At 43.0% G+C, this 23,934-nt stretch overlaps 2 protein-coding genes across 5 annotated transcripts in view; one reads left to right on the forward strand and one right to left on the reverse strand.

The window, feature by feature from the left end:
* Positions 1–16,608, reverse strand: part of ENAH (ENAH actin regulator) — a 123,829-nt gene extending 107,221 nt beyond the window's left edge. The window contains exons 1-4 of one of the 4 annotated variants that reach the window (XM_053973473.1): positions 16,523–16,608; positions 15,300–15,397; positions 1,171–1,312; positions 1,000–1,055 (exon numbers count right to left, since the gene is read on the reverse strand). The gene's annotated coding sequence lies outside the window, so the exon portion shown is untranslated. Of the gene's footprint in view, positions 1–812; positions 1,056–1,170; positions 1,313–15,299; positions 15,398–15,792; positions 15,882–16,522 lie in introns of those variants that run through there. The other 3 variants (XM_053973471.1, XM_053973472.1, XM_053973474.1) reach the window with 3 other exon arrangements.
* A 208-nt stretch (positions 16,609–16,816) lies between these two features.
* SRP9 (signal recognition particle 9) lies at positions 16,817–23,200 on the forward strand. The gene is made up of 3 exons (XM_053973907.1): positions 16,817–16,934; positions 19,549–19,617; positions 20,880–23,200. The coding sequence occupies exons 1-3, from the start codon at positions 16,863–16,865 to the stop codon at positions 20,997–20,999; spliced, it is 261 nt and encodes an 86-aa protein (XP_053829882.1). The 5' UTR covers positions 16,817–16,862; the 3' UTR covers positions 21,000–23,200.
* The last annotated feature ends 734 nt before the right edge of the window (positions 23,201–23,934 follow it).

Raw genomic sequence — 23,934 nt, forward strand, 5'->3', positions numbered from 1 at the left:
AGTGATAACTGGGGAGATTATAATGAAACACCATAGCCTGCTTTCTTTTCTCTTCAGCTCTGCTCTATCATCTTCCTTATCCATCCATATTTTCTCTGCCTAGACCTGTCCAGCTCCTACAGGAGTTAACAAGAGCTTTGCCATCAACTCCAGGAGGAGCACAGTTGTGAATTATTGTAAATTGAGGCCAGCCATGGCAACAGACTCACAGAAGGGCCAGTTCCACATCAGGAAACAGAGGATGTTTCACTGACAGTGCTAATGCACTGTCAAGCAATAAAACTTCTGGTTTCTGGCATATTTTGGAGCAATATGACAAAAAATTGCAGAATCCACAATAATATCCTACCCGCAGTTTTCTACTGACCCTAATTACAGTTCTGTTGCTCAAGCTATATAATTTGATTTTCAACAGCACACCAAAAAGGCAGGAGCTCAGCGGTTCCCAGAGCGATTGCACAGTTTGCTGGACAAATGTGTTTTGCTTCTGGTCAGGACTTAGGTGAATAATTAATTAGGAAGTTAGATGTCCAAACATGTCTGCAGTAGGTCTACAGAGCAAGAACAGTTAGTTAGGGCTGGCATGCCTGGATGCCACTCCAAATGTTGAAAGTTGCTGGTAGCTCTTTTCTCTAATGGCAGGTGGTAGATCCAGTGGAGGCCACAGTGTTCTTGCACTTTCATTCCAAGTGTAATTTTCATGTTTTCAGAGATAACCAAAGGACTAAGAACCACTGGTGCGGTGGCACTTAGCTCTCATGTATATGACACCAAAAATATCTGCTGGAAAAGGAAGATATCATTTTACTCACCATGTGTATCTTGTTTGGACCTTAAAGCATTTTGCCTTTCTCTTATTTCCATACAGGTACATTTTTGTTTATTTTGCCATTGAAACCCCTAATCTTTTTTTTTGTCTGTTGTTGTTGTACACCACAAGCTGACTCTACCAGATGAGCATTGCTGTGGTTCAGTCAAGAGCTGCCACCCTCAGCTAACCTGTCCTTCTGAAGAAGGCTTCCACTTGATGCAGCAGGAAGTCTTTGCTTCCACCCCTGCAGAGACATCAGTGCAAACCCAGTCAAAAATCCAGCAAAGGTGAATATAAGTACACAATCAGGTTTTCCATGAGCAAACTGAGGTGTGACAGCTCATTACACCCAAGGTTACCTGGGTGGCAATGACCTCCAGCCAAGCAGCAGGTGGGAAGCCAAGGCAGCCTCTTCTGTAGCGCTGCAGCAAAATTCACCAGAGCTCATCTCTCAACATGGAGTAATGTTCTTGGCATCAGTGGGAATCAGGCTTCCTCTGACTGAAGTGAAAAGTAGTAAGGGACATGATTTTAGATTGTTACTGATTCTGTTTCACTTTCAAAGGCAGCAAGATTAAAATTTGACTTCCAATAATGTGTATATTACAGCTAACTAATTCCCATCAGTGCTTTCCCTAAGATCAGAAGCAAAGTTGTCACTAAAATACATTTTTTCAATTCCAAGCCAGTCATATAAGTACACTGACTAAGATGAATCAGTTCCATGGTGCTCTCATTCTGTGTTTAATAATAAAATAAAACCAAAAATTACTAATGAAATCCCAAATCCTGCAGGATATTGGAAATTGCAGACTATTGTCTGAGCGTGCACTCTGACCCCAGCTTATGTTTGTCTGCTGAAACACAGTAAGCACATATGATATTACAGAGCAAATAAAACACACAATTAAGCCAACACATTCAGGCAGATAAAACTAATGAAAGGTTAACTCTTCTCAAAAAGAATGTGCTCAGTAGAAGACAATCTCTTGAAGCATGTGGAATGTCTTAATATAATACATTTCCATGCTTAGATTTTCAAAACTGCAAAATACAGACATTTATAGATACGTGTCTCAAATGTAAAATAATCTTTTGGGAAGGAGTAGACAGTATCTGTTTCTGAGACACTGAAGTGGAATAGTGTTCATTGTATATGCATTTGCTCAAGCAGTGGAATTTTGCATGGCTAAACTTCACTTCATCAGAAGTATATCAGTTTAAATTAGCTCAAAATCCAACTCAACATTCATTTTTGGATCACAGTCTTCAGAGGAACTAATTTATCAGGATGCCTAAATCCAGATGCACTACAAATAAGCTAGGAAAGACAAATAAGCCTCTTGGCATAAAACAAATGAGCCAGGGGGAAAAAGAAATACGAAAAAAGCAACAGCTTAGGGAAAGTAAGAAAAAACCTGTCAGTGGGAAGAATGCACAGTTTCAGATTCCAGACGCTACTCCACTTGGATTTCCTCACGTTCTACCTTCTCTCCAGCTCTTCCGTTTTTATTTTTATTCTTTTTCCTTTTTTTACCATTGCCTTCTAGACCCCCTTCCCTGCTCACACCCATCAGCTCTTCAGTTTTGCATTTGCATTCATTTTTAAACATACCTTATTTGGCACTCCATTTGGAGTGCCTGAATGAGAACAGTTTGGAAGGACCAAAATGCTTTGGGCATGGTCTGAGCAATGTTAGCTGCCTGGGTATGCTTTGAGCTCCCAACAAATACAAAAGAAATCACCCCAAGAATAGGATCTCAAAATGAAAGGCAGTTAATAGCAGACCCTTGTCACTCTTCTGCCAGGTGTATTGGTTTGCTGACAGTGGAGCTGTGAAGACTTTGTAGAAGAAGAAAGTTTATATAAGAGGAAAAAGTGAAGGAAAATTGAAATGTTTGTATGATATCAGTCCTGTCAAGAAACAGTGGCCAAGTGTTAGAATAACTACCCTTTGAGAAATTGGGGATTAAACTGGCCAGAGACCAGGCCTCCTTAGCTGGGGAGCAGCCCAACAGAGAGAAATCCTTAATCCTGCATAAACTTTCCGCTGATGGTGGCTAATTAACCTGGTACTTGGTTAAAAATTTAACATATTTATCAGGTCTGACTCAGTTCTTATTCATCACATTTAAGAACACAAGAGTGTCTCATTTCCATCCATGTTCATGTAGTCTGTCTTGTACAGAGAGGTAAATGAACTTAGAGGAGTCAGATCTCAGATCATGCAGAAGAAAGCGTTTTATCAGGTAGCCCTGAGTGTAAGACAGTCAGTGTCACATATATTACCATTATACACTGTATTTAATTTTGCTCCTTTTGTTTCCCATCAGACTCTCTAGAGGCCTTCGCTTGTATTCATTCACTCTCTCAAACGTCTTCCCAGATGCTCAAATCCCACTTCTGTTATTGCAGTTTCTTTTAAATTTGTCTGGATGCCTTGTGCAGAGTCAGGACTTTACTGTTCCTTAGCTCAGCATTCTCCTGGCTAGACTCCAGGTCAGGTAATTATATCCAGAGCTCTCTCAGACTTCCCTCTCTAACTGCCTTTGGAGAAGTTATTCTTCCTTTTCTTTTGCAAGCTGCTTTATAACATTGCAGATCCTGGGAACTGATGTGATGTGCATTTTGGAGAGGCTGCGCATTATGCATTAGGGGTGAACCAACACCTTCCGCAGCGGGACTGAAAGTACTGACACAGCTTCCTTTCTTTTTCATTTCAATGCTATTTTAAGTGGGCAGTTGTCACACCAAGCAGAAGCTGAAGGACAAAAATTTGGTCCAGATGAATCTGTTGTTGCTATTTGGATGTGGAGACTTCACCCTCTAATTTCCTATTCTGAATCTAGCCTGGATTTGTTCAATAGCTGCTCAGTGGCTTATGTCACTTGAGCTGGTTGTCACAAGATGCTCACAAAAATAGATTCCTCACTTATTGGGAGAAATATCAATACAGAGGCTAAAGAGAGAGCAAGTACTGCTAGACGTAATGCTGCTAGATCAACCAGGAGGCAATTTACAAAGCAGAAGCAGTAGAAAACTTAATCTTGCAATGCCTCTGTTCAATACAGCAGTTCTCTCTTTCTTATACTTATCCAGTGCTAGGCCAAAGACAGTTCAGGGTACCCTTTCCAATGAAAAGGATTCATATAGAATCACCAGGAGTCTAAAACATTAAGAGAGAAAAAATATTTTCCTTCTTAACTAAGAAGCGTGAACCATCTGGTTAGGCAAATTTCAGAAAGGAAAAGAGATACATAGTAAAAAAAAAAACAAAATAAAGAATTTTAATTGATCTCCTTACTAGACACTGCTCATTTCCTGCAGGATATGGGTATGAGAACTGGCTGCAAGTACTTATGCAAGCTCATGTAACTCCTCTATGCAGTGCAGTTCTTCCAAGGCAAAGAAAAGGATCTTCACACATCAAAGACGTAAACTCTGATCAATTCCACTCCCTCACCTTGGAGGAATTTGAGTTGTTGCTATCAGCAGAATTTTAAGCTGTTCCCTAGTCTGGGCAGAACTGCTGCACTCAGAAAAATCTTGGGAAGACAAATGATTCAGGAGAGGTCAATCTGTGCTCAGGAGAAGCTTAAGAAATGCTTTCCTAATCTAAACTTGAAGGTTTTACTTTCACCATGGGCCATCTCTCAGGGGAGGATCATCAGAGAGCAGCCTCATCTAAGTGGCCTCACTTGGAATGGAGAGTGGCCCAAATTAGCTCCAGAGGACCCTCCATGCCCGCTCTGCACCCACAGGGAAATCCTTCACACCATAGAAATTCCTACCAAGGAAAAATAATAAAAGAAGCATCCATCAGATGAAAAAGTAATATAGACTATATTCAATATATTTTTGTTTTATTTTCCTCCCAAATCTACAAGTTTTAAAAGCTGCCAGGTCCAGCTCAGCTTTCATGTTAAAAAATACAATTTATACCCAGTGAGGCCATGACTGAACTTGGATCACTTGCTGAATTGGGTTCTCCAGAGAAGTCACAACCATCACAGCCTTCACGTGACGATGTCCAGCCAGCTGAGATGGTTTCTGCACTTGTCCCAGAAGTGAATAGAGGGGAAGAGAAGGAGCAGGGTCTGTAGGAGTGTACATCTGGAAGTTTAACTTGACCCTGCTGCAGAGTTAAGTTAGCACAGTCTCTGTGCAGTTTTGATGGCAGGACTTGGCCAGTGCAAAAACAGCTGGCACCAGGTTCACCTTCCTCCCCCTCTGCTAAACAGCCCTTTCATGCAAAAAGAAATTGACCCCACTGTACTCAGTAACATTTTTTTTCCTCCCTCCCCTGCAGTTCAGGAGGTAAGTGAGCAGTCATAAAACCATATTTAAAGTGCTGTTGACTGCTTTAGAACTTGGGCAGTAAAGGAAATAAAGTAAGCACATAAGCATGTAGCCCTTGCACTGTTAAACATGGCATCTAGTGCTGGGGATAACTAAAAGCATGGTTGACTAAGGAACTAAATAAAACTGGAAGGCACTACTGTATGATTTATATCACATGGGTTTTTCTGTAATTTTTGTAAATGGAAACCAGGATTAGGTGCAGGACATGTTTGCACAAGACAACAGGAACAAACATCTTTTAGGATTCTTACTGCAATCAAAGCACTGGGGACAAGGAAAGAGTGAAAGTATACAAACATACTTGAGCATTGGAATTTTTATGAAGGAGAAATATTCACTCTATAATGGTATCCATGTAGAATGGATGCTGTTGGCTTACATTGTACCAGATGATTGATGATGGTGAAACATAAATAGCTAATGAGCAATGTAATCTGTATTATTTCATGCTTCTTTATTTTCAAGAGGTGATACAAGAATAAACCAAATTCTACAGCTTCATAAACTTCAGCATCTGTTTCTTTTTTCTGTTTGAAAACCTCAACATCAAGCAGGTTTTCGGACCTTCAAGCAGGCAAGTAAAAATTGCTTCCTCATGTCCAACCCAGGATTTTCTTATTAGTCATTATGAGGAAAGATGTCTAATGTAAGAATAGCAACAGTTTAATCTTCCACAGAACCCAAATATTTCAAATACATTGCTAATATTACCAGGTGAATTTGCATTGAACAGTGATATGGATTTTATCAAAGAGAAGAAAAGCACTGCTTCTCTTTATGGAAGCTATGCATCAAATTTTCAAGAGTGCTGCCTGTTTTATTAGCTGCAGGGTCTTTACACACAGGGCAAGCTCACCATGGTATAATCCTCACCTTATTTTAGTCCTTTAGTAAAAGAGCCTCAGACTGCTCCTGCACGTTTCTACAAATGCAGTTACAATCTCCTGCTCCCAAAATTCATTAGGGCAGCTATGTATTTTCCTAAAGAAAATGTTGTCAGAGAAACTAAAGGAATGCTTGAACTACTACTTTACCAGAAGGTCCTTTCTGGTTGTATGATTGCAAATGTTTGTAGATTAGTGAAACTGTTTTGAGTCTTAAAAAAGAATGTGGAAATAACCATTAGCAAGCCAGAGGTGTCTGTGAAGATCATAGAGGATATATTGAGGGATATTAAGAGAGTGCTGCGATTCAGCTGGGAAAGATCAAAGAGAGCCAGATAACAGCCAGGGGACATCAGAGTACCATGAAAGTTGCTGAGGAGGTAGGAAAAGCCTGTGTAGTGCTATGGGACATAAGGGAAGCTGAATAAGATATGTATGTCAAGAAACATCCCAGGGTGATAGAGAAAACCAGAGGACACATCCTCATGGCAGAGTTGTCTGAGAAGGCCTTGCAGTGGTGCGAGATGCAAGCCTCAGGATGATGAGGAAAACCAGAGAAGGTTGAGAATTGCTGGGGACACAAGTCAGCTACCAGGAAGGAATGTTACTGAATGCAATCACATCTAGAAGGGCTACAACTGCTGGGTAGAGCAGTTTGTTTGAAATAACAAATTCAGAATGTCCCTATTTTAAGGTGAATAACACATGATACTGGACATCAGAGACCAATAAAATCAAATGAAGAACAATTAGAAATAAGCCAAGGAAAACACATCATATCACAAAATAGAAAAAAAAAATCATTGCTAGAGAGCATAAGGGAGAATCTGGAAAATGCTTTCAGCAAAAAGCTCCTCAGCCTTAGGAATCTTCTTGGAGCAGCTGCTAAGCCTGAAGAAGGCTATAGCATGTTAGGGAATGAGAGAGCAACCGTAAGGTGCCAGAAACAGTGAAGCAGATTGTGAGCTGAATGACAAATGTGTAAGTTGCTGGTTGCTATAAGGGGCCGCAGTGTCAGGAAATGTTGGAGCCTGCTGTACTGCTTCTGGAGGCATCCAGGAAGGATGCAAGTTGAAAGAACACTATATAGGTTAAATAGCATCAAGAAACGCCAGAGAAGACCATGAACACCTTTAAGCCTGTTCAGCAGAGGGATCCAGACTAAGGATGTGAATTATTGGAGTGGCCACATAGAAACCAAGGCAATGCTGTGGTCTCTCAAGGGCCCAATATACCAGGAAAAATCTTGAGAAAGAATGCAGATTGCCAGGGGGACTGAAGAATCCTGCATATAAACTAGGGACAACTGAAAGCTGTGAGATGGCCAGGAAGCACAGGGTAAGGTCACAGACTTAACTCAGATGTCTGGTTTCACCGTTTGACTAACAGAAGAAAGATGTGACCCAAGATAATCCTGCATGCTTCTCTTTCAGAGCAGAACAGAAACCCTTTCAGTACTGTCTTAAAGCAATGAATGTTTCCTGCTGAACAACCATACAAGGCCATGTATGGAAAATAGCTATCTATCCTATGTCATTGTATGTGTTTAAACTGGGCCTTGGAAACCACACGAGACCAGGAGAGGAAAATAATCTCTTTGGGACAAGGGAAAATCTTAAAGGACTAAGTTGTGTTAGGTCTGTGTGCTGGTGCAAGGAGCCCTTCTGCCCTCCTCAGCACAGGTACAAGCAGGTAAATATCCCCAGTTTTTATCATGAGTTTATAAAATACTGAGAGAGAGAAAAGCAGCATGGAAAATATGTTTTATTCATGCATTCATCTAACTCCAGAGCACTGGTCCTAAATAGAGTAACATGGCCAATGTATTTATAATTCACGGTGCCAACTGGCTCTGGAGCAATGCCTTGCTGGAGCCTGGGCAGAGCGAGGCCCTCAGCCCCCATCTGGCAACCCAGTTTTACAGAGGAGACACTCTGTTTGAAACCTACTCCTTGCTGCACATCTTCCCTAGGGAATGCCAGGCACCGGGACTTGAGCAGCACAGCTCCTCCCTCCCTCTAGCACAGCTCAGCCCCAGGAGAGCCACTCTGCAGCCTGAGTTTGGATGGGGAGGTGCAAGGAGAAAGAAGACAAAGAGTTATTTTTTGTCAGATCTGCTGTGGAAGGCTGAAAACAGCCAGGTTTCCAGCCTTTTTCCTTTGTTTGCTTTAGGTCTCTCAGTTTCTATATCAGGCTCTGGTTCAGCTTCCATTAGCACTTCCTCATCAACATCGCTAACAATGCTTTCCTCACTGAGGGTATCACTAGGATTATACTTATTGCCAGAATCCTCTGGCACAAAATCACTGTCTGAGTCAGAGCAGAGAAATAATTAACCCTCATGATACTTCTCTGAAGAATGAACAGAATACCTAATAAGATTTATGGGACATCAAACTGATGCTGCTCCTAGGAAGAAAAGCATCTGCTTGCTGAAGTTGTCATCACCACCGAGGAGTGAGAAGGTTCCTGAGTGGACACAGGAAACATTCTCACCTCACCTTAAGGCAACCTGCATTCCCTTAATTGAGTTAGTTACCTTACATGTCCAAACAGCAAACCACCTGTTTACTGCTCTGGCCCTGGATTAGATCATGGGCTCATTTCCTTAAAAAAAATCTATCAGAGTCAATGGATTCTCAGCTTCTGTGAAACGGGCCAGGCTTGAGGAAAGCAGGGCAAGACTATCTTACCTGAAATTACCAGCATTTGATTTGCAAATGGCCTTCAAATACTCCTGATCATATTCTTGTTATGTAAGATTAGATTTACCATTTAACCTACAATTCCAGAACTGAAATAGAACAGTTGAAAAATTTCCCCCACATATGGAGAAGAGTGTTGCTCCACAAAAGAGAAATAAGCACCAAAATATATACAAATTTGCAGGCTTTTGCTGTTTTCAACTCTAGAGGCAAGAGTCTTCATTCCCTCCAAAAAGTAATCAGTCACTTCAGTGGCAGACATTTGCAAGTAAAACTAATTAACTTTCTAGGTCCAGAAGGACCCCCTCCCAAAAGCTGGTAATGTGTCTCAGTGGGGTAGAAAAAGGATAGTACAGTCCTAGCTGGCTAGGAGGGATCTCTAGAGAAGTACATATGATACAGATTTCTGTCTGAAAAAAAAACAGTAGTCTGCTAAGATCTGGAAGCCTCAAAATCCTTTCACTTCTGCTGGGAATTAAGTTCAAAGCAGCTGCATGTAAATGTTGCATAGCAAATGCTACACTGGCAAATCTTTCTCATGATTCTTGTTTTTAAATCAACAAAAATAAACTATATGGAAGAGGAACTTGCTTTAGGGCAGCCAGTTTTACCCTGTTTTACACTAAAAGTGAAAACAACCTTAAGAAAAAAAAGGAAAATATTTGAAATATGTATGAGCAACTGCACTGCCCTGCCTCATCTCTTTGTGCTGCATAAAGGGGACACAAATTGACTGAATCTTTTATACAGAGAGATCTGGCCAGAGATTCATCAGAAAGCATGCAGCTACCATTCCCAGTTCCTGCCCCTCTCAGCCAGGAGTGGGTAAGAGGCAGGGAGACAAAGCAGGAGGATCAGTAGCAGACTGGGAATTGCCTGAAGGCTCGTCATCTTTCTCCAGGCCCTAGAACAGTGAGAGCAGTGAGTATTTCCTCCTCATTCACATCCCTTGCGTAAGTGTTTCTGGTATCTGTGCGACCTCTATACTTCTGCCTCATCTAAAAGAAAGGGGAACTTTGTCAGTAATTCCTGAAGGAGGAATCACTTCAACCTTTGACTTACTTACTACTCATTTAAAAAAATGAGATCAGTAAAAGTTGCTAATGGAGAGAGAAAAACATCTCAGCACAAATGCAACGGTTAGGGCACATTGTAAATCTTGTTAGGAGCTATCCCTTCAACACGAAATTACAGCCATGGCATGGAATTCATGCAGATATTCTCCCTGCCCCCACTCCTAAACACCACCTAAGTCTCCTTTCATATTTTTAATCTAATCCAAATCTTTTGAAAACACTAACCTTAGAGATTTGAGGTTAAAATTCCTCTGAAGACCCAAGCCAACTAAAGAGCCAGGTAAATCCTTGCAGCCTCCATGACAAGGGTCTTAACAGCAGCAGTAAGTTGGATGTAAGGAAGCCCTTCCCGGCAGCACTGATCCCAGCTCTTGTGTATGCTTTATGTAGGTCTGTGAGCCCAGTACTACACAAGCTCTGGATCAGACACCTCTTAGAAGAAGCTGCCATACTGCAGACATCCAAGGAATGTGTGTGCTTGCAGTTGTTCCAGGAACTGGCAACACAAATGTCAAGTATCCATTTTGATGCTAATTTGACCACAATTTGGACCTCCACCCTTACCAGCTTGACCAAGGACAAAGACTTGAACAGGGGATCTTGAGGAGCTTGCGGGGTCTTTACTCTGCTGTGCATTCTTGGCCACAGTTGCTCGGCACAAAGTTCTGCTGCTGTATATCTGGGAAGGGATAAATGGGGGAACAGCTCCTCTGCTGCAGCTTCCCAGGCTGTGCTAGCCAGGCTGCCCAGCAGGTCCATGTGCTGGAGTCCTCCTCTGCCTGCAGCCCAGGGGATGGGAGAAGCTGCTGATTCAGATCCACTCCCCCTGCTCAGCCCATCCTACTTCTTGTGCAAATTACCACCTCTTGAGATCTGCCTGCAGAGTAGACTCGTGTGGACACCCCCTCAGCTACTTTGGTCAACTTGGGCCAGACTTAAATGGATTAAGTAGGAGGTTTTTGCTAGCCCAGTTTGATTGAAGTGGGTTATGGGGTACTTACACATGCATTTCAGCAAACGCATCCTGAGAGGGCATTAATTCCTGGGAAAAGGCAATGAACAAGTAGCAGAGATTACCAGCTCTTGTACTCGCACAGCTAAATCAAGAGTCCACTCAAATGAGGCTGTGCGGATTCAGGGACAGGCATGAATTTTCTTTGCAAACAAAGTAAGTAACAATAGTAGTGAAAGCTACTATTTCCCACCAGCTGCAGGTTGCTGCTCTCACAACAGCACAGGGGGAAGGGGAAGCCTTTTACTCTCACTTGAGCAAGAACTTGGCAGGGTTCACCTGCCAGGAAAGTTCAGGCCTTAGCATTACAGCTGCTCCCTTTCTGTAGGCTGAACTGAGGAGGAGGCAATTTCCATCTGATCCAGGCTCAGACATGTAGCTCAGAATCAGAAGTCAACTTAAGTTACAAAATTCTGAAAGCCCTTCCACCCCAGCTGCAGTTACACAGCTCCAGAGGATTTGGGAAGGTATCACTGTAAGCATCTAATCTCTCTTGCCTCTTCTGGTGCTTTGTACCGAATTACGTCAGCCACAGCAGCATGAACAGCACAGGTAAACCAGCCTTAAGTCATGCCTATCAAATAAAATGCTTTGCTGCTTAAAGATTAATGTAAGAAATCAATGTGCTTGCAGCGTGTGCCAGCAGATGATCTAAGCCCATCTTAAGCAGGCTCAGAAACTTCACGTAATGGTGATACAAAATCTATGAGCAGTTAATGCTAAGAGTGTCTGTCTGCTTCCAGAGTGCTTCAAATGCTGGTTCATGAGCTGGCTACCAGATGTGCTGCTCTTTTCCCTGAAGGCCATCACGAGGACTGCTATTTCATTCTCAAATCTCAACAGCCAGTGTGGTGACAGCAGAGAGGCTGCTGTCTGACATATGTCTCCTGCATGACAGCACATCCATTTGAATACGTTGTCATGCTGAAGGAACTGAAGTGACCACTTAACAGGAAGGGATGAATCTCTCCAGCTATCAAAACTGAGCAGCTTAACAAGAACACTGTCAGAACAGTGTCCAAAAATGAAAGGGCAGTTTCTGTTCAGGATAGCATATGGCCATAGGCAGGGGTGACTCTCTTGCCAGAGTAATGGGTGTTGCCATCCCCACACATACGCTCCCTAACAAAGTGAGATTAGACCATATTAAATGACATTGTCTTTTCTGATGTTAAAGCAAATTAGGAAACAATGCTGCCTTGGGCAAGGTCATTGCTCAAGTGTCTGGCAAGTGTAGATCACGGTGTGTCCTGATCAGGTCTATGTTTGGAGTGTGCTCCTTTCACAGGAGCAGGGGCACTGGGGAAAAGGCATAGTGACAGGCATCCAGGTTTTACACTGCCCTGAAGCTGTGACTTGGCTGTGACAGGCACCAGGACAGGGCCTGGAATGCTGCTGCCCACATACAGCCTCAACTGCCATGAACTGTCTTTTAACCACAAAGTGTCATCAATATTTAATTATCCTGTTAGGACAATATGAGCCTGAATCACTCTAAGGTGCTTGTGTCCAAAAGAATAGAAAACTGGCATTCATGTAATTAACTGCGTATGGCTCAACCTGGCAAAACCTTCAGCCAAGCTGCGTAAAACATAAAACCCCTAAAAAGGAGCCGCGTGCTTTGTGCTCCTTCAGGAACTGTGGAGTGAAACCTGTGGCTCAGACTGGCGTGTTATAACCCATCCAGGAGCACAAACTGCTTCTCACTACAGGCTCGGTTCTCATGGGCAGAGAGACTCAGAAGCCAGTGAGAAGTCAAGACCTCGGATCTCAGTGTATTCAAGATTTATCTGCATCCCTATGCACATAAATGCCCTTTCAAAGGAAAAAATAGCCCCGTGTGATTAAAGTCTGCATCAGTACAAATCCCAGGCTGGTTTAGACCATACACACACAAGAATGGAATGTATAATCACAATGCTTGGGATTCTCCTTAACTTTGCTAAGGGCTGGGTTGAAGCTATTTTGAAAGAAGCAACTATATCTCCTTTAAGCATTCTTGGCAGTAATAATTGCCTTGTAACTAACTCCTCATTAGCACTCTCTCAGACCTGAATTACTGCGCTGACTTTATGTTGCTCCCGGTCCAAGAACAGGATTATCATCCCGGCACCAAAGTCTGCTCTTTATTATACTGTTACAGATACAAAAAAAAAAAAAAAAAAAAAAATCCAATGAAATAAATGGAATGACTCTGGATTTAGAGCAGCATAACTGAGATCAGTTTGTCCCATTGTTTCCCATATAATCCACAATTCAGCATGATAAAGCACGGTGTTCTATACAAAGCTTCTTTTAGCTGGGAAGACCAGCTTGTTTTACCCACCAGTAGTACGTCATGGTGACAGGTAACTATTTTCATGAATTTAATACTCTTATCTGAATTCCTTATCCAGGAGAGAAAAATAGTTTTGCAAAAAAAAAAAAAAAAAAAAAAAAAGGCACTTGCTTTAGATAAGCATTAATGTGAAGAACAGGAAACCAAATGTCTGACCCTGAGTGATGCTAAGCAGCTGCAACTTCAACTTCCATGAACTTTGCAGGAGTTGTAAGATCTCCATGGACGATATTTTAAGATCTAATGCAATGCTTTCTCTACTATTTTATTTCAGTTTGTCATTAATGTAAAGGAAGACACTAGATAAAACACCAGAAGAAATCACCAAGTACAATCCAGATGCCTGAACAGAACTTTACGAAGCAGAACTTGCAGTGGCAACGCATGTAGGAGCTTGATCAAAGAGAGATAATTAATCATGTACATACAGGTTGGATGAGGGGAAAAGGCCTGAGGAAAACCCACATGAAAAGTCTTCATCACACAAGTACTTACATTATTGCTTCATAGCTTTTTATGGCCTTAAATCCAAGCAAAAAAAGACATTATCTAAGGTGGTCTAGGGAATACAGCAAGGATATACAGAGACAGACTGAGAAAAGGGTAAATGAGGTTTTACAGCATTCCAGATTTCATTTGCAAGTGATGGAATGGGCCGTTAAGACCGTTGGAATGATTTCTTGCATGGCAGAAAGCAGAAACTCAAGAAAAGAAAGCAAGATAAGTATGTATGTTTTAGCAGAATTCTTACTAACTACTAAATTATTATTGGCTGCATACCAAACACTCCACACAGTGATAAACAACTGTTCATTTTATTTCACTAAACAAAAAGCCCATTGAAGGATTTCTACTATTACTGCACTCACTGGAACTCACTTGAAAAATACAGTTTTGGACATACATCAAATACAACTTACAGCTGAATAGCTGCAGTGGCCTGACTTACTTTCCAAACATGTCAAGAAAATGTTCTGTTCTCCAGGCAAAAGGAGAACAACAGAGCGCAGCAGTGCACTAACTACAGGTATCAGACATTCCCTGGGGCTCAGAAATACCTTCTCTTCTTAATTGTGGAGAGTTCAGCCACTGGCCCTGCTTTCGGGGGAACTGGGGGCAGGGGTGGTTTCATATACAGCCCCTCATTTATGGTGGCAATCCAGCAAAAGCAGTAGGAATTCCCATATTCTGTCTTGCCACCAAAGACGGTACATTTTCAACAGCTGTGGCAGCACAACAGTACATAAGGCCACACATTAAACTAGAAAACCAAATTCATCTCAGTAAAAAAAGTGTTACTAAAAACGGTGCTGCTTTTAATCCCAGCATTGGTTCGATCTCCAGTGCAGAGTCACAAACAGCTGTGGCAGCACAGCGTGGGGCCATAGGTGGTGGTGGCAGGGGTGACAAAATCCTTAATATCTGCAGTCAGGAACAGGCTACGCAGAGTTGTGTACCAGGCTGTACAGAACTGTCATTGTGACACATCCCATTTCCCTCAGAGGCAAGGCCAGTTATGAAATCCCTCTCTCTGTTCTTTGCCCTGGCTGCTGCAGTTTGTCACTTCCAAAATTGTGCCTACAGAACAGTTTTAGAAGCTGCATCCTAAAATGGATCGTGGAAATCATCTAGGTTATGGAAAAACAAATACTACAATGGGTTTGTTTTCTGATCTTGCTCTGTTGCATTAGCTCAACTGCAGGGCTAACGACTGGGCATTGGCAAGCTCCTGAACCACTTCAGTGTCAAAGAAGACACAAAATATCCTGAACATTTGAGTCAAAACTAAAATCCTCTCTAAAAGGCTATGACTGGACAGCCCAAAACTGAGGCTCTTTCAGAAGGTGCACCCGTGTCCCACATGAAAACCTGAACCCAAATTTGGTGAACAATGGTTCTACAAAATGTGTGTTACAGGGTTTGTGCTCCCCACACTGTCCCTCTCCACATGTTTACATCCCCTACATGTCTGTACAACACTACCAAATGCAATTCCTACTCTGCTGTTATAACTAACTACCCAAACCCAAGGAGAGTAGAGAAGCATTCTGTCCAGGTTAGGTTCTGTGTTTGGGACGATTGCTTTAGGCTATGTCCATATATCTATCACCTGATAATCTGTTGATTCTCAGCATCTCTGAAAGACAACTCTTGTAGATCTGAAGCTGGGTTCTTGGACACATCAACACCTAAATCCTGTGAGCAGTTCTGGAAAGAAAGAAAGAAAAAATCCTTAAATCTTTCCACCTTCCATAGCCCCCACTCATTGGTGCAAAGCCCTCTACCAGAATTGTTTAGACCACATAACACCCACAAGTCACAATTTATGAAGTTTGTCAGTCTAATCATTGTAGACTTTTTCAGAGTAGATCCCCACAGTAACAATTATTTTCTGCTTTACTGACTCAGGGAATTTCATTCTAGTTTTTCTCCCCTTACTTCCTACCCTTTAATTTCTATGCCACATTTCTTCATTCTCTCTTGCACATATTGTGCCTTTTCTGGCCAAAAAAAGCCTGCAGCTATAGTATTTCCCCATGTAGCTAGTGGAGACTGCAACAGCCTGCATAATTTGTCCCCTCAAATGCAGATCTGCCCTAAACCTTCCAGTTCATTTGTTTGGCCATGCTGGTGAGTTTCGAGTTGTTCAGTAAAACTTGGAGCTGTGAATCATCATCAGGAGCTTTCGGGTTTTCGGTGAATCCCTGTGAAACAAAGAATAGAGACTGCACATTACGTGCTTATTGTCACTGCAGCAGTTGCACAAGCTGTGTGACATGAGCAGAGCTCAGTTCTGTGTCTGGCTACAAGCTTTGTTCTATAAAGGCATAAAAATAATTGCAGGCAATGGGACTTTAAAACATAACAGGAGAAATTGCAGATCTTTTTTTTCCTCCCTCATTTCCTTTTTGAAGGGAATTTTAAGTCAGCTTTATGTAAAAGATTTACACACACACACGACTGAAAAGCAGAGCTCTCCAACATTTCATAATTTTATTCTCTGCCATTCAGCCTCTTCCCCAGAGAGCAGCTTTAGTTTAGCAATGCCTCAGCACCCCTCAGCAAGGCAGACCAGAGGAGGCAGCGAGGGGCTCCCACACATCCTTTTTGTTCCACACGAAGCCAAACACCAGCTTCACGCTTTCCAGCCTGGGAAAACCTGGGAATTGCTCCAGCTGGGAGGGCCGGCCGAGCAAACAGAACACCTCAGGTGCAGGGCCTGGGCCCTGCCCTCACCTCCCGCCGGACCCCCAAGCTCCCCGCTGGCCCACTCGCCTTCCCAGCGTCCCTCGTGGCCTCAGGGCGTGAAGTTATCGCGGAGACAGCCCGTACCTGGCCTGCCAGAGCCCCGCAGGTGCCGGCCCTGGGCGGCTGGGCGCTCCGCCGGTGGCGGGGCTCGAACCCGTTACCCGCCGGCCCCCCCGCCCGGGCCGCCGCCGGGCGCCTCTCCCTGCGCGGCGGGCGGGGAGCGCCTGCCGCCATCCCGCCGCGCCTCCAGGGGTCGCTGTAGTGGGAGCGCGGGCCCGCGGCCCCGGGAGCCCGGAGTTACGCGCCCCGCGATTGGGCGGCGCTGTCCCGCGGGCCAATGGCAGGCGCCGTCTCAGCCGCACGCAGGCCCGCCCCCCTCCGGCGCCATCTTGCCGCGGCCGCGGGGAGCCGAGCGGGCCCGGCCATGCCGCACTTCCAGGCCTGGGAGGAGTTCACCCGCGCCGCCGAGAAGCTCTACCTCGCCGACCCCATGAAGGTGGGACAGCCAGGGCCGGGAGGGGAGGATGCGCGGCCCGGCTGCGGGAGCGGCGATCTGGAGGCGGCTCCAGCTGCGCGCAGCTCGGCGGGGGCGGCGGGCGGTGTCGGGCTGGGGGGAGTTCGCTGGTGACTGCATGGGGGAGGCAAGAATCGCAGAATCGATCAGGTTGGAAAAGACCTCCGAGATCGTCGAGTTCAATCTATGACGGAATCAGCCATATTAAGTAGACCATAGATAGTCCTAAGTGCCACGTCTGCTTATTTTTTGAACACTTCCAGGGATGGTGACTCCACCACCTCCCTGGGCAACCCTTTCCAATGTCTAATCACCTTTTCTATGAAAAAAATTTCTTCTAATGTCCAGAATCTCCCCTAGCAGAGCTTAGGCCTGTGTGGAGGTTGCATGGGAAAAGAGGCCAACCCCTACCCGGCTAGACCTTCCTGTCAGGGTGTTGTAGAGAGCCATAAGGTCACTCCCGAGCCTCCTCCAGGCTGACCACCCCCAGCTCCACTGCCCTGCTCTGCACTCTCTCCAGCACCTCCGTGCGCTTCTTGAAGTGACAGGCCCAGAACTGGACGCAGCACTTGGAAGTGTGCTCTCGCCAGTGTCGAGTACAGGGGAAAAGAACCTGCGAGGAAGGGGATTACTCGTTGGTGTTGCAGCTGACCATCCTCTTCTATGGAACGGGAGGAAGCTCTCATTTGTAACCCCAGCAGCATCCCTAGGGAACAGTGTTTCAGGTGGTGTTATTGGCAGCTGGGATGAACCTCAAGAACTGAACTTCAAAGACATTGAGCTCATTCACGATATACCTGTGTGTTGGAAACCGAAGTTAAGAGTTCTGCTGGAGTATCAATAATTAGTTTATTTTATGAGTTTATAGTATTTAAGACCGGTATTATTTGAATTTGTCCTTTCATTAGCTCTTACGTTGCATTGTTGCTTGCAGTGAAGTTTCAGACTGAAAGGTGTTTGCATCCTAAAGAACAATTCCTCAAGGACTTAACTTCTCAGTTTATGACTGTTTCTTGTTTCTGGTCACTTTTTTTGGGAATGTGGTTTATGCAAATATTAAAATTAACCTGTCTTCAGAAAAAGCATTATAGTTTGCCTAAAAAGCAGCACAGAAATTGATGTGAAACTTACACCTGAGAAAACTTCACTAAAAAAGGCCTAGTGTTCTTCACCAAAAATAGGGGAACTGGAGAAACCTTCAGAAGATTAAATTAATATCTGATTATTTAAAGCAGATTAGCTTTGCCTTTTAATTAGCACAGAGACACCATACGTAGTTGCTGCTGATAATAAAATTGCCCAGTTTTGCCTTCCTAGGCTCTGTGACATTCAATTAAATGAAGGAAGGGATGTCACTGCAGCAGGGAGTTGCTCTTCCCCTTTCCTTGAAGGGCCTCCAAAGGCAATCTCTTCCCATCCATGGCAGTAAATTTGTCTAGTTAGAGAGGGGTTTATATAGGCCCTGTTGTCATAACACAAGTACCCTCCTGTAAATTTGGCAGAGAATTAGCCCCAGCAATTTCATAATTGGGCTTGCTGGGAAGCTGAAGGAAGAACAAGAGCTGTGGGAGATGGGTGTGTGTTCTCCAGCCAGGTACTGAGTGGTCTTGCCTTTTGCAGGAGCACGTTATTGATACACTGAGTGTGTACCTGCTGCCTGTGGCAGCCTCTCTTGTGCTTTTGGGGCTGCTCAGCAGGGAGATGTGCTGTCACACTGCTGCTGTGGTCAGAAGGTGGCAGTTTGTTAAACAAAAAGGGTCAATCTGTGATGAGATCCACTCTGGAACAGGAGTTTCAAGATGTATTTGTAGCGAAGGAGGTTGTTGACCATTAGCACAAATCACTGTACAATAAAAACTCTTTGCAGTGTGAGTTCAGAATGCTCTCAAAGGCCACCTTGCTTTGTTTCTAGTTACTGACTTTAGCTGAGGCTGCAAACTGCTCAGGAGGAATCATTTAATGCTCAGCCACCGAGGACGTGGATTTTTATCAGTGTGGCTTTGAGAACTTTGGTGATATGAGGGTCCAGAGGGACTGGATGGGTTAGAGCTCAGGGCAGGTGACTGCAGGAGTAGCTGTGATAACAGTTCAGGTGCCATAGAAGAAAAAGTGGTGATGTTGAGCCTTCCCCACTGAGCTGATCCCTTTCAAGCCTTCATGTAGAGCTACCCTTTTTTGAAGTGTTTCAAGCCTACAAACACAGGCTTCCAGTTGGTTTTTCTGGGGTGTGATACACAGCGAGGGGGTGTCTCGTCTCGACATGACTCTCATGGTTTGTCCTGCCTGTCTCCAAGGTCTTTGCAACTGTTGTTGCTGTATTTGCAGGGTTTTTGAACATGCCCAGTGTTGACCTTGCTGATGCTGCTAGGAAACCAGACTGCAGTGTAAGGCAGGGAAATGTGGTGGGTCAACTTCACACCACCTTGGCTGTGGGATTACAGCTCCCACAGAGCTGAGGACTGCCACAGAGGTGCTGAAAACATGGTGCAGCACATAATTATGATTAAGGGTAGTCTGAATGTGGGCAGATTCCCTTCAATATATTCTGAGAATTGTTAGCTGTAAGTGCTAATTCGTAAAATGTTTGTCATTTCAGGTGCGTGTTGTCCTCAAATACCGACATTGTGATGGGAACCTCTGTATCAAAGTAACAGATGATGTGGCTGTAAGTACAGAGCACGTTCCCCTTTCAGAGCTTCTTGTACCACTCACAGATTTGTGTTTTGCTGTCAGTCAGCTTGGGAGTTCTTGGACACTGCCTTGAGAGTGCCTGACAGTTTTCTAAAAACTTGTACTCAGCCTTCCCTGTTGCTGTGTCTGTGATTGGCCAGGGGCATTTTCAAACAGGTGTTTACTAGTGTGAGTGTGGTCCTTTTTACCTGCTCAGAGTGGTGAAAACTTCCAGCCATGGGTGAAGTTCCTTCTTTGTGCTTATGAGACTGAGTGACAGCGACGTTACAGCTAAGGAGTTTGTTTTTCTGCAGTCAAGGGTATTCTGGTATTCTCCAGTCCAGACACAATATTCTACCCTACTCTTGTCTTCGCACTTGGAAAAGAGTCAAATTTCTTCTTTCCAGGAAAAGTAGTCTGGCATTGGAATTTCAAGTGCCTGGAATGGATGTGAAACTCCAGTAAAGGCACTTCTTGAAGGGGCAATAGGGCTTAACATGGGTGAGGCGTTGATTGTAGGGCAGTGATAAAGGGGAATTTAAGGGTAATTTTGTTGAAATCTCCCATAGGGGAAGTTGGAATCAGGTGATTCACAAACGTGAACTCTTCCAGTGTATAGGCTGCTGTACCTGCTTTCAGTCACAGAAAGATGTTACACCACGTGGGAGAAAATGGGGACTGGTTTCAGGGTTTTGGTTGGATTCTTTTAGTGTTTGGGGCATTTTGTTTTGTTTGTTTGGGTGTATGCTGTGTTCCCTGTTTAGGACTGTCTTAGAAAAACAGGTTTTACTTGGCGTAGGGGATCCCCTTCAATGGGAATTGAATTTTAAGAATTTTGTGTCCCTGGCAGTGTAACATTAAGGACTGTGAAAGGCAAAATAAACTTGCTTTCAGAATATAAAGAATTGGAAAGTAACTTCAGGTTTAAAATCTGTTTCTATCTTTAGACAACACAAAAAAAGGACAGCTTTAAAACCCAAGTTTTAACAGCTTTTTGGAGCTAGAAGAAGCTAGGATAAATTATGAGTTTTCCTGTTTTCAATATGGGAGGCATGAGCATTAAGGAGAAGCGTAAAAGCAAACACAGATATGTCTGTGCTTTGAACCAGGGTAGATGTGTTGGTACTGCCTCCTGGTAACTAATGAACATTTCAGTGCTTTCCATGTTCTGTGTGTTCCAAGCACAAATGCATAGCAGCTACAAACAAGATAAAACCAGTTGAAGTGAAATCTGATATCAGGAACTTTGCCTTGCAGTGTTTGCTGTACAGAACAGACCAGGCACAAGATGTGAAGAAGATCGAGAAATTCCACAGTCAGCTCATGCGACTCATGGTGGCCAAGGAATCCCGCAGTGCTGCCATGGAAACAGACTGAAGGGCTGCGAATCAAACCAGTGCTCCGGTCGTATTTCACTGCAAGGAGATCTTTTGGATTTGAACAAAAAACTGGGGCAGGAGATGCTTTTACGTACTGAAGTGGACTGATGGCAAGTCTGAAGCATTTTCACCCCTCAGACTCCACTTTGGAAATCTAGGAAAATAAGTGCTTTCAATTGAAAGCTTATATTTATTTTTGGGTATTAAGCAACTATTCTTACATGTAGGTATGCTAAGAAGACAAGTAAATATTTTAAGTCTACAATATGTTAATGCAAATTTGAGGCCACAGGCATACTTCTGGAAAGTTACTGTAAAATTTCATACAGATTTCATTGTGTTCATACCTTATGCTGGTGTATTCTCAAAATGAGAGGGTTTATTAATCTAATACTGTAGCATGGTGACTGGGTCTAATAAATACTTACATACATTATATACATCTGTTGGGTTTAGAATAACAGATGTTTTCTGAACTGAAATGTTAAAATTGCCAATTTGTATTACCACTGTCACTGGCAGCACTCTAGCTTTTGGTATTGCTCTCAGTCGTAAGATGTGCAACATTATCCATAATGCAGTTTGTAGAACTCTTACATTGGCTAAGTGATTAAACTTCTGTATTTTAAAAATTAAAATAGAACTTAATTTGAATATTCCTAGAGATCTGTGAGAAACTGGGAGGGTTTTTTTCTGCTTGTGCAAATACTATTACTAAAAAACAGTCAGTGGCTTTTTTACATACTTGAACTATTTTGTACTAGCAGGGGTTTGTTTTCCATCCTTGGTTAAGGCATAGTTGAAGTATATCAGCAAGACAAATTCTAGAAGCTCTTGCCTATTATGTTAATAGAAAATATCCAACTGAACACTATCCAGATTCTTTATTCTAGCAGCTTGTTAACTGCATTTTCAAATGTTACATGTGGCAGGTGGATGTCAGCCAAGTGAATAAATGGATGAAAACAGTTTAATAAATACTTAAATACCACTGTCACAAATAGACCAGTGCTCCTGTAGCTTAGATGTGATTCTCAGCGTAACCTCTGGTAGGCTGATGGAAGCTTTAATTGTGTCTTGTAAAAAAGCTTTTTGTTTGAAAACCCAGTAGCTAAAATTGATACTTTCTTTGACTAGGTCTTGCATACTTGAACACAGATGAACATTTTAATGTAATTAGGCTATTGGTATAACTAGGTGCTTACAGAACTGATTTTTTTAGGTTAAACCAAGCCACAGAAGTAAACAGGACCATACTTGTAGTGGCATTTATATATAACAAAACAATCTGTTTAGGTAGCTACCTGCTGTCAGTTACGTAAAAATAATGGAGCTACTGGGAAGCAGTGGACTTCCCACATTTGCCAAAAGCTTGGAAAAAAACCCCACCAGGCTTGAATATTGCATTAGAGTACCTTTTCAGTTGAACACAGAATGTTGCACGTTGTCGGAAAATACTACAGCACTAAATTCCTGGTGACTGCTCGAAATTCTAGTCTGCAACAGTGACTGGTATGTGTGTAACAGTTTTGTATTGGCTTTTGAAATATAAATAAAACCAGAGAGAAGGCTGGACTCAGTTCATTGTTGAACTTTCATGAGATACTGTAATACTGAAATTTTTCTTTGGTGCTCAAAATAACTTTCCTAATATTTGCAATATAGTAGTAGAGAGACTGGGTGTACCAAGTGGCTGAAAGGCTTCAGCTTTATACTCAGTAGGTTTTAGAGGAGGAGCAATTACAGCACTGTATATTAGAGGAGCAGTTTCCAGGCAAAACAGGCAAGGTAATACATTTCTACTTTTCTAAATTCAGAAATTATTTCCCTAAGACCCTGGGGAAATACTATTGCTACCTTTATAAGAGTTATATGTTGTTAAGCTTGTTCTCCATATACTCAGAAAAAAAAAATAGAGTGGCTCTGTGCAGTCAGAATGCAAAAGAAAATATTACAAAGCTGTTGCTTAAGAAAATTAAGCAACATTTGAAACTTGTTTAGAAAAATATAGGTGCTTTATAACTTTGTCCTGGAATTTTCAGCCATTTCCATACTGTGTTCATGGGGCAGTAGAGAAGCTCTGAATTCCAAGTTCTGTTTCTTTCATGCCTATATTCTTGCTGAGAGTATGTGTCCTTATGTACACTGATCACTTCCCTAATAAACATCCACTGAGTTGGTCCATTATGTTGCCAGCTACGTGAGTGTGTCCTCTGGTTTGTGATTAAAAATTAGTTTATTGTGGCTGCTGCAGCAAAGGGGTGCTCACAGTACCTGAATCTCTGCATTGGGCAGCCCAGCTTGCCAGAGACTGCTGCTCTCCAGCCAGGAGCTGGTGCCAGTTACAGGCTGCAATCAGGCAGGAGCTCATGGGCAGCCTGTGCAGTGACAGACAGGTGACCTTTGCAGAAGTGGAATGATTGAAAAAAATAGGATGCTTTTCCCTGCTACAGCTAATTTTGTTGCTGCCTGTTAGTTACTTTCAGTAATTGTTCTGTTTGGTGAGAGTAGTTTAATAAAATGATAGGGGCCTTCTTATTGTTCAAGAACTTGAGTTAGTTTACCCATGGAATTTATTCTGTTTCTCTGGGGTTCTCACCTGCTGGGTTCCGAGTGTCTTGATGTCAATTCTTTGTGCAAGGCACTTAGGCTCTCTCGTATATGCAGCTACTTATATGCAACCACTACTGTTTCCAATTTTAGAGGTTTGAACCCTGAGCTGCTCCATATGTAATCCATTGTGGAAGCATATTCTGGAGTGCAGGAAGATTTTAAAATTATCTGTAGAAGTGAGAAGTGAGAAGTTTGTTCACAAGTCTTTGTTTTAGAGAGCCTTATGAAAGAGGCCTTCCTATTAAAGTCCTGACTAAACTTCTAGGAGTGACAGGTTTATTCTGGGAAACTGGATGCTTTGGTGCTGGAGTCTGTCAAAA

This window comes from Vidua macroura, chromosome 3 (genome assembly GCF_024509145.1).
Source record: "Vidua macroura isolate BioBank_ID:100142 chromosome 3, ASM2450914v1, whole genome shotgun sequence".
NCBI lineage: Eukaryota > Metazoa > Chordata > Aves > Passeriformes > Viduidae > Vidua > Vidua macroura.

Excerpts from the sequence above, each read along its gene's own strand:
- SRP9 (XM_053973907.1), top strand. The coding sequence starts at position 16,863 with ATGCCGCACTTCCAGGCCTGGGAGGAGTTCACCCGCGCCGCCGAGAAG. Across the intron at positions 16,935-19,548 it reads ACCTCGCCGACCCCATGAAG|GTGCGTGTTGTCCTCAAATA; the intron begins GTGGGACAGCCA and ends TTGTCATTTCAG. Across the intron at positions 19,618-20,879 it reads AAGTAACAGATGATGTGGCT|TGTTTGCTGTACAGAACAGA; the intron begins GTAAGTACAGAG and ends TTTGCCTTGCAG.